The 11,400-nt window shown below is 34.3% G+C and overlaps 1 protein-coding gene across 15 annotated transcripts in view; it reads right to left on the reverse strand.

Moving 5' to 3' along the window:
• Ipk1 (Inositol phosphate kinase 1) overlaps positions 1–11,400 on the reverse strand; it is a 46,531-nt gene that overhangs the window by 6,123 nt on the left and 29,008 nt on the right. For 12 of the 15 annotated variants that reach the window (XM_076693127.1, XM_034332673.2, XM_034332684.2 and 9 more), the window contains one exon: positions 2,559–2,766. In XM_076693127.1, the coding sequence (XP_076549242.1) occupies positions 2,559–2,766 (208 nt within the window). Of the gene's footprint in view, positions 1–2,558; positions 2,767–2,951; positions 3,103–4,861; positions 5,608–5,661; positions 6,938–11,400 lie in introns of those variants that run through there. The other 3 variants (XM_034332672.2, XM_034332686.2, XM_034332674.2) reach the window with 3 other exon arrangements.

Below are 11,400 nucleotides of genomic sequence, written 5' to 3' on the forward strand. Positions count from 1 at the left end.
ATCGTTTGATCGATGCTCGCTCACGGCGATCCCTCATTAATGTCTAAAACATTACCATTACGATGAAGTCAAATTATCTTTATATTACATCTGATAGTACAAACTGACTACAAACTACAAAAAAAAACAAGAGATACTTTTTTGCTGGAACAGTAATGGAAGTAACCGCTGTTTTAAATTAATAAAAATTCAATGCATTATTAATAATTCCAAGTAAAACATTGAATTATGTTTAAACACTGGCGTCATTATGAAGAAGTCAGGGTGGATTCGAAAATGTCGACATAGCAAAAAACATTCTAGAAGTCTAAGATTTTAAGTATTTGCAATTCTAAAATTTTGAAATTTAAATATTCCAAAATTCCAAGATTCTAAAGAATCTTAATTTTAAAATAGCGAATGTAGGTAAGCAATGTCAATAGATTCGAATAAAAATTAGTATTGGAACATATAATTTCGTGGTATCCATGTGAACTTTTTCAGGTGTTTGCCGTCTTTTATAAACGTTCAATCAATATATTGACTATTCTCGTTTGCCGGCTGACGTGGTTTGTACAAAAGTTCCTTCTGCGTCACTCTTTTGTTCTAAGTACCTACTTACCTAGGGAACTAATGTTTTTTAACTTATTAAAGTGGACCCAACATTTTGCTGTGCATTTGATACAAATGCCTCTTGCTTACACGCATTAACACTGACTCGATTATCCTTGATCACGTTGACTGTACAGTCTTGGTACGAAAGATTTTCATATTATAAGCATTATAAGTAAATACAGTAGCCGCTCGATAATTCCTCCCGCGTGTATTCCATTCGTGACGTACCTTGCTGATCAACAGAATTGAGTAATGTGCTGTAGTATAACGACCACTGTAGTTTAGAGTTAGTGTAGTTTGCACTGTATTAGCATATTTCAAAAGAATTATGAAATATATCTTCTGCGATCATGTTTAAATTAAAGAAAAAACTAAATGTACCATATGTACCAGTAATTATGAACCGATTAATGTATCTTATTATACATACATGTACATTTGTACGTACTGTTGCAAATGACTTATTGATTCTCCTATTTAAAATTTAAAAATCTCTTGTTCTTATTAGCGAACGTTTTAATTAACATATTATTATTCCAATCGGTTTTTCTGATAGTTTCTGCGATTCTGAAAAGTAAAGCTCATCCATCGATCATTTACCAGCTGAGTCTCCCACTAACAGACCATTACCCCTTCCAACAATCAGGAGGTCAACGGCCATCATATTTTTTGTCCTGCTCACTCTTTATATACTTTTCTCCGTTTGGGTCACGTGTGCGCAGAACATGTGCGCACTGACGCAAATGAGAGCTCTCATAGTCAGTGTATCTTCGATCGTCGGTTAGTCTTCTTACCTTTTGACACGTTCTGTACTAGAATCTTTTTTCATTTTCCCTCTCTATCAATATATATATAGAAATTACAGTACGATCTCCGTCAGTATTTCAGAAGGCCGTAAATCAAATTATTAACAATCTGTTGAGGTCGCACGAGTGTTCAGAAGGACGTCCATTGAACAAAATCTTTGCGTATGTGCTGCATACATGTTACGCTCATATATTATCTATTTTATCGTATTGTATGTCAGTTTAAATCAACGTAGGTATAGACAATACACAAGCATTACAATAGCACCCACGCAAAGATTTCAGTTGATGGCCGTCATTTTAACACGTTGTAACAGAAGGCCGTAGATTTATGCTGTATGAAACAAAATGTAAGGCCTAACAACGTAGATTTAGTTCCTTAGATATACACATTTTACAATTTAAGGAATAGCCAATTTTGCTCGATACTGTACACCAAATTGCTAAATAAATATTCATATTTACCGTAATTAGAGTTCCTACACAATCTTAAGTCTACATTTTGATATGTCAGCACGTGACATCAGGTGATAACGGGTTTGCTTTTCGGTTTAAAAACAATAAGCAAATATATTTTCATTTTACAATCATTGACTCATAACAGTTTATGCTTATCTTCGAATCTATGTACGTGGAAAAGAACAGAAATAGTTCATAGAATTTCCAATATCCTTTCTACCTAATTGTTGATGAAATTTTAGAATACTAACGAACTGACTCATGGTAGTTAAAATGTAACGTCGTAGTGGTGAGTCACCTGTTCATCAGTATGCGATGAAAATATGTGACTTTATCGTTTTTCTAATCGAAGAAATCTTTTAACTTTCTATTGCATTAGTGTTACTTAACCACCATACGATGAGCCATGGAGAAAGCCCCAATTTTAACTTAATTTTATATCTTATTTTCTAAAAATTATACACTTAACTTTAGGTTAATATATTTGTATATGTTCTGTAAGTTTGGGTCTTGATTGACTCAGGTTTCATAAAAATATTTCATTGAATTCCTTTAAGTCTGAACATTTTTAATTCAGATTTATTAATTTAGTATTGAAATAGTATAAATTTGGAAATGCAGTAGATACTGAAACTTTTGAGCAGTAGTGTACATTTAAAAAAAGAAGAAAAGAAAATAGAATAATATTTGTGAACTTACTTGAGGCAGTGCAATAACAACATTAGCATTCCCTTCGCCTCTGTAAACACAATCCTCGACGGAAAATGTGGTCAGGGGAAGGGAAGTCTCTGGAATTGTCGGCGATTCGTCGTCCGAACTTCCGGTGGAAGCGGTCATCGGTTCTGGAGAAAACCTACTGCTCCCCACAGGATTTCCTTCGCTGATTCTCATTGTTCTACCCTCGTCCCTGTGCGAAAACAGATAGAGAAACTTAAGTAGAACTTGCATACACAATTTATCTTTGCGTTAATTAACTTGATGACCCATAATTATCATGATCAAATAAAAATGCTAATATACAGTTGAAATATTCATTCTAAAATGAATGGAAAGCCTTTGTATTAATTTCTTAGAAACATCTAGTATACCTACATTTTATCACTAAATTGGAGTTAAGAATCATAATTATGATTTAGGTAATTAGAACCTTTCTCTGGGGTGGGATAGGTCCATTAAATTTTGAAATTGGAATTTTAGAATTTTAGAATTTTAGAATTTTAGAATTTTAGAATTTTAGAATTTTAGAATTTTAGAATTTTAGAATTTTAGAATTTTAGAATTTTAGAATTTTAGAATTTTACAATTTTAGAACGTTAGAATTTTAGAATTTTAGAATTTTAGAATTTTAGAATTTTAGAATTTTGGAATTGCATAATTGTAGAGTCGCAGAATTATGAAAGTTAATGACTTTTTAAATGTACATGTAGACTGGGCGAGCGTTCACGAACGAATGCGAAGATTACCGAACGGACATTTCAATTGGTTGTACCATTTCGTCTCTCTCTAAAAGTAATTCTTTCTCAGAGTGTCGCCTCTTATTATGTATACCTACACTTTGGCGTTACTACGAATACGTATAGCGTTGGACAGGAAACGATGAGTCATAGAAGTGAAGTCAGTTAAGTTGGTAATAAAAAGGTCCGTGAACCATAGCCGTCAACTTTCGAAATCTCTAATGACGGTGCTCGTACGCAAACCTACTACGTAAACGACGATAAAACGCAAAAACATGTTGATTCAACAATTTCGTAAAAAAGCACATTTCGTATGATTCAATTCTCGAGTACATATCCATAAAAGAAGGAAAACAGAAAAAGTGTTTTTTTCTTCTGCAATGAATCATTTCCTTCTTCCTCGAAGAATCTTTATTTAAAACATTTACCAAATAAAAATGGTTTCTAATCAAATTGTAACTTTAAATTGAAATATAACGTACAAAACCGAGCACAGAAGGCGATTTTATTAAATTAATTTTAATATCAATACCTTCAAAATTAGAATTTTTTAATTATTCATATAGTATTGAAATTTTTTATAATTTTTATTTGTAGATAAAACTCAGTCACTCTTTGGTCGTAAGCTAGAAAACTCAGAAACGTCAATGCTCGAGCGATAATCTCGTTACAAGGCTAGTTATCTCGTTATACAGTTGGTAAAGCTTGTGCGGGGGTGTATAGTAGTCGCAGAAATATAGCGTGGCCGTTAATCTAATCGATTTGTGGAATCACGTGTTTCGCTGACGTTTAACTGTTGCCAAAAATAATTCATTCAGTACTATACCGATTTGGAATTAATGCAACATATTGGAAAAATAGTGTGTAATGTATAATTTGCAAAAGAAATTTTCGAAACAAATTCTTTCTAATATCAGAACATTAGAATACTAGAATTTAAAAATCTATTACATTTTCGACCTACGGAAATTAATAGGTTAATGACCGCGCTATATTTCTGTGACTACTATACAATTACGTCTAGTAGTGTGGCAAAGGTGACACGAGCTACGTATGCACGTGTACGCAATTGCTCCAACGTACACGTGAACATGTACTGCCGCAACTATTTGCATCACGTTCATGCGAGCATCGTGAACTCTTATGCGTATACGTAAGCGAACCGTTTTACGATACATCATGTAACGATTCATACCCAAGTTGTCCTATCTCAATATTTTTTCTCGGTTTAGTCACAGGGTGCACGGTTATCATTAAAGATAGGATTATCATTTAATTACGATCTTTAATTCAATTATATTTTCTCAAAAGTTATTAGTAAGAAATAAAATTATTGGCATCATTCAGAATTGGATAGAAATGTGTAAGATAAATGGACAAAATTATAACCTATCTATTTAGAGATGTACAGATAATAAATAATAAATTCTATAATAATTCCAGAATGATTCTAAAATAATTCTAGATGGAGTAATAAAATAAGGAAAAAAATAACGTACCGTTTTATGCTTTTTGGTCAAGTCTAAAGTTAAATGCAACCGAACTTACTTGCTAAGCGGGTGTTTCAGAGAACGGCAACGTTGCCACGGTGGAACCGTCTTATCCATTTTCGCGTAAGGTTAACGACCGGCGGGTTTGCGAAACTCGGCAAGTTGCAACCCACCATCGTCTGCTGGAAGAGTGCATATAGCGCCGTACATCGTGCTCGTAGGGACACATGACGTATTCGCGCAATTGGAAATGGCGTGTTCGCATCAGCGAACCGAAAACGTGCAGGGACACTACGACTGGGGTGCACGTAACGCTTAAAGAACTTGGAAATTTCCGTGACTTGGTTACCAAAACGGGCTTGCATCCTTTTTGCTTGCATAGCTATTAGACATGGGATTTAAGTACACTCCCGACCAATGATCCGAAGTCGTAGGATCTTTTTTCACTAGGAGCATCTACGAAATAAACGTGTATTTTACGTGACTTCTTACAAATAAATTTTCCTTCTTAATTAATTATAAACTTTTAATAATTAATTCTTAATTCAAAATGGCTTCCGAGAATCACCATTGAAATAAATCATATCAGACGTTTTGCGTTTTGAAATTCAACATTTGATACGCAACAGTCTAGTATTTAAATATCCGCTTTCCCTGATAAAAGTCAGTGCAATATAACACAACCGTGGAAAATTAACATTTTTCTTTGTTTAAACAGCTAATCGTATGATCGCAATTACAAAACTCAATCAGATCTACGAGCCGTGAAAAGAATTTACATTTTTATTGTTAATTTTCCGTATTTTATTTGTAGTAAGAACGAGATAAATGTTGATAATCTTTGTAACATACGCTTACTCTTTGTTTCCCAAGGAACGTGTTATCTTTAGCTGGTTAATGCAACACTGATAGCAGATTAACGCGCGTAACACCAGCAGACCTCTTTGTTAAGAGTTATCGTCCCGGTGTGCGATCAACACAGTTTCTAAGCTCCTCGATCGTTCAGGTCTCGGGATATACTAACGTGTTGGCCTTGATTGTTTCAAAAAATGGCTTTTGATTAAATATATGGATTCATCTCTTCTGATCGATTGCAAGGCAAAAAGGAGTAGACTTTCCTTTCTTCTTTTGCTCTGATTATCAAATTATCAGTCTGTTTCGTTTTAATTTTCAGATGGCGGACCATGGAGAGAGCCTTAATTTCATTTCAGACTCCGCTGTTCAAGGATTAAAATAGATAAAAACAGCAATTGGATACTCTTCGAATTTTAAAGATATTAAATATTATTATCTTTTGAATTCCTTCAAATTACATTATTGGAAAGAAATTTATCATCCAGAGCTGAGAGAAACGTGACAGTGTGACTCGTGGGACAAATATCGAAACCATTTGATACCACGATAACAGAATTTACGTAATAAATTGCGTAACCCCAAGGAAACCTATCATTACATTCGGTTTGCAATATAAATTACGTAACTTTTACTTTTCAATATGTTTCTCGATGAACTGGCTCCAGTTTAAGTGACGCAACGCCGAATTGTAAATGGTACCTGTATAGAAATCTTTGCTTTTCTTATACATTTTCTTTATTGAAATGTTTCGTGGTGGCTCAATAGCAACTTTTTGATATATCAAATCAAATCAGGTTTATGTACTACTATATTTTACTAATTAATGATTGCTTCCAATATATTAACAAAAGATTACTTGTTTAATACTGTCGGCGGACCATGGAGAGAGCCACAGTTTTAATTGAATTTTCTATTTCCACTCTTCAAGAATTAACAAAAGATACAACTGTTTTCAAACTTTTGAATGGTAGTGCATTGATGTCAATCATTGATTCACTATAAGTTATGAATTGATGTTATTGTTAGCGTGGAATCTTTGAGAAGCGACAGATGTTACAGGACATTGTCGCAGAGAATCTGCTTCTCAACTTTGTTGGCACAAAAGGTGCTCGTTCATTGAAATGTAGCTTGGTTTCCAGTGTTCACCGACTGGTGTTCCACTGTCATGAACAGCAAACATTTCCATTTGCAAAATTCTAAAATTTTGTCTTTTTGAAACTCTAGAATTTTCTAATTCTGAAATTAAAAAATTCTATTTTGAATTTTAGTACCTTAGAATTTTGGTAATCTGAAATTTAGAAATTCTAAGATTTTGGAATATTGTAACTATAATTAAAAAATTCGAATATTCTAAAATTGTAGAATTTTAGTATCTCAGATACTGGGAAATGTGGAAAAAGAAATACGGAAGAAATGTGGCTTGGTTTCCAGTGTGCGCCGACCGTGTCCCACTATTATGAACAGCAAACATTTCCATTTGCGAAACTATCATGCATTGTATTCGCGACGAGAGTACACTAGGCGACGTTAATTTCTGCTCATTAAAAATAAGTAGTTCGGGCTACGATTAATTGGCGTATCGCGGATGTTTCCTGGCATTTCTATGCAGTTGTCGTTCCTGAAACGGTTCAAGCCACAAACGAAGGTCAATTGGATACTCTGCAATTGTTCGCATACGGTACATAAACGAAGAAACCCGCTTCGACGTGTAAGCAGGACGTAAAATGTTTCAATTGTGCTAACAATTTCTTATTCTGATTCCATCATAAATGAAGTAATTTCAGCAGACACAAATCTGTGCCAATTTTTATACCTTCTCAAAACACCTCGAGTCATTTCGTCCAATTTTAATTTCTGATATTTTGTTTTAAACAGTGTCCATTTATTTACGTCCCTGACTCTATCTGTGTCAGTTGCAAAATTGATTTTTGTCATGCTAGATTGCTGAAACGGCACAATGTATGAAGAGGTAGCGATTAAAAGCTGTTGCGAGAAACGAAGTTCGGGAGCAGTCCTTGTAAGGAATAAAGGGAGCAGTAACCGTGCGGGCCAAGCGGTATCAGGGGGCCAGGGCAACAACCGAGGCTGACCTCTACGACAAGCATCGGTCGCCTCCTCCTTCTCTTCCACCACCTTCATCTCTTTTCTCTTCTAACCTCTCTCCATCACACTTAACAGCTCCTTTTCCTCGACGGCACAATAATTCGTCATTTCCATCATCGAACCTTTCCTGTTCGCCAGACCATCATCTTGTATTTGTCCCACATCGTCGTGGCCCGAACCATGAAATCTTATCTTAACAACGCTCTTGAACGATTCGCTGAACCGTGCGCCTTCGTTTCTTATTCACCAAGTTTAACCTCTTCCGTCGTGAATTAATTTCAGGCGAAAGAATAAAAAAGAAGAGGATACCGTGATACGCTCTTGCCGTTCCTATCCGCATCGATCTTCTTGTTCGCGCCATTTTGGTTGCTCCTCGTGTAGGCTAACACTCGCAGTGACGGGCGAAAGTTGAATCAACGATTAACGATTAAATTCCTATTATGATTATATCCATATGCCCAGGGCCCAAAAAACTATAGGCGCGGCCCTGTCTACAACGATGCATCGTGTAAAATTGGGCATTCAAATTTTCGAAAGAAAATTAATGTAAAGAAACGGTATGGAATTTAAAAAATGAGGATAAAAATGAATTTGGAGTTAAATTTAAATTCTAGGGTTAAGTATCTGAAACACGTATCAACAGGATCATGATCCTAAATTTATAAGAAACATAGTTCGTGAATGGATTTTATACGAGATGGGTCACTTAAAACAAGTTTAGTAATTTGTTTGCATAGAGACTTGCATATTTAATCACCACGGATCCGTCTAGTTATAAACGGGAATACATTTTTTCGCCTAGATAACGTTTAATGTCCGATCGATGCACTCTCCTTTCGAGGTGAATCGAGACTGGTCTTCAACTTGAAAGCTCGGCTTCGACTGGAAAAATATCGTATCGAACGGTGGCCATTGGCGTAAATGAACTTTTTTACCTAGAGTCCAAGATTTGGATTCTAGAATTTTAGAATATTGGAAGTTTGCAATTTTGAAGATTTGGATTCTAAAATTTTAGAATAGTGAAAATCTGCAATTTTGAAGATTTGGATTTTTTTTTAAATTTCGTAATTTTTAAATTTTAGAATTCTAGGGTTTTGGAATTTTGGAATTCTAGAATTTCTCAATTCTTAAACCTCAGAATTTTGAAATGGTAAGAGGACAGTTCACATTATTCAGAAAGCCAGTCTCACACTACTCGCTCTTTAGTTACGCCAATGATGGTAAGACTCGATACCCTTTCTCCTAGCAGTAGCAGGCATCGGTCATGGCAATAAGTATCGTTACCGTGGAACCAGTTCAACTCGCTCCATTTATCGATCATCGACGATTAGCCAGTCGACCAAGTATCTAATGCCTGTTAACTTCGCGGCCAATTCTCAATACATACATTCATTAGCATGTGTATTCGTTCCGTGATCCCCCCGCAAACGTGCCTTTGATAACGGATAACCACGTTCGCGATCGAACAAAGCAAAAACTCGTTGATCAAAACGAGATTCCGCACGGACATGATTCGAGTATCGATAGAAAGCAATGACTAGAACGCTTGACTTAATGTAACACTGAAAGCCGTTATTTGAAAACTTGACGAGGAATCGACAAACAGTGTACGATACCTGTCAAAGAAATCCATATTATTAACAATATGGAAGACATAAAATATTTTAGGTGAACTTGAAAAAACGATCCTCGTACGAAATATACGAAAAGTGGATCACCTGAACAACAGAAGATTACAAGTATTGTTCATCGATGACAAGAAATCTCGCGAGACGGCACAGGAACAAGATGGGATACTACGCATGCGTCGACTGGTCCCCTACTTCTATACGAGCCGGATTAGTACATGTGACCGCTTCGACCAATCATAGGTTACGACCGAAAGTACGCGACCAATCAGATTGTATATTACATTCGGCGTCCACCGATACTAGCCGATAGAAAAGATCAAGGTAGGCTGTTAAACCTGATACACCCGCGATCAAATCAGGCTTCCCCATGAAAAATGGTGGTGTAAGACAATTATTATGGTTGCGCCACGTGATTATATGTAAGAATCTAATAAAAACAAAGCAATTGATTATTTCATGATATATTTAACTAATCTTTTATTTTCCACAGATTCAATTGTACTTAAAAAACATTTTCTAAATACATTTCGCTATTTTTTATACTCTTTACGCAAACGTAGCAGAAAGGAATTATAATTTTTTAATACATTATGCAATGAAAGTTCTATTGATACTTCCAACTACACTAATAAATCGTATCAATTAGTGTTCTTTATGAACTAAAGAAGAATAAACTCATATTGATAGCTTTAATCCTACCATTTTGTATGAGAAATCTTCGTTTCTTTTATTATTTTTGATAATTATAAATTATCAAATACAATGAATTTCTTGTACTGTTTTAGTGCAATGAAACTGGTAAAATTGAACCAAACGATTTTATTTTTATATTTTAAATGAATAATAACTATAAGAAATTAAGTGTAATAATTTCGTATTTATCATTAATAAGAGGTATTAATCAGTTATATTTAGCTATTTATACAAAACCTTCAATTCCTTGAAATTTTCATCAATGTCTCAATGTTACTAATTTTATTGTTATTAATAATTATTGAGATCAAATCCTTACTATTTAAATTAATACATTAAACTTCATAGACTAATATTTATTGCAAGAATAATCACAAAATTTACTTTAAATTTTTTACAAAATGGACTGATTACATTGCACTTTCGTTACATGAATTTTGACAACGAAGATTCCTTTTCTTTCTAATTTAGTTTCTTTTAATATCTTATTTGACACTGTTGTTTGAGAGAACGCAATACTGGTACGCAATACGAATATAAAAAAAAGGAGATGGTATTTAGGATTTCGGACGTATAAAATCAGGAATCACATGACACGATTATTTTGTATTCATGAAATTTCATAAGCACGAGGCCTTTTTGTTTTTATTATTTCTGTACAAAAAAAGTCGAAAAAATTATAGATTTTTCTTTCGATAAAGTTTGAATTTTTTCGAGCTCACGGCATATATACAAGCGGGAAATGATAGACATAGTAACCTATAAACTAAATATAATTATACATTGATATAATAGATATAATAATTATAATCCATAATAATTAATAGTAAACCTACAGTCTACAGATTCGAGAGTGTATGTTCTATGTTTTCTCATGTCTGGTCTATGTATCTTCGTCAATTTGTTGTTTGTGTCTGTGTGTGTGCAATGTGTTTTTGTACGTGTATACATCGATAAAATCAATTTCATTTATGATACAAAATTCCAATGAAAATTAACCCCTCAATGATCGAGAATTCTTCAACCCTCCGCCGGCGGACCATGGAGAAAGCCCCAATATTCTGTACTGACTTAGGACTCCGATGTTCAATATTTATTGTAAATGATTCAATTTTGCTCTTTTTGTTTTTTCACCAAATAAATCTTGCAAATGTTTATTATCACTTCTGAAAAATTATCAATTCCAATAAAGGGTTAATTTGCCATGTGTACGTGTATATGTGTATGAACGAATGTTATATCTTGTGCACTATCCAACAGGGTCGCCGAATTCGGATCTCGATGACCTTGGGTCAGTGTATTCATTTTTATCTCT

The sequence above is a fragment of the Osmia lignaria genome, chromosome 3 (genome assembly GCF_051020975.1).
Source record: "Osmia lignaria lignaria isolate PbOS001 chromosome 3, iyOsmLign1, whole genome shotgun sequence".
Taxonomy (NCBI): domain Eukaryota; kingdom Metazoa; phylum Arthropoda; class Insecta; order Hymenoptera; family Megachilidae; genus Osmia; species Osmia lignaria.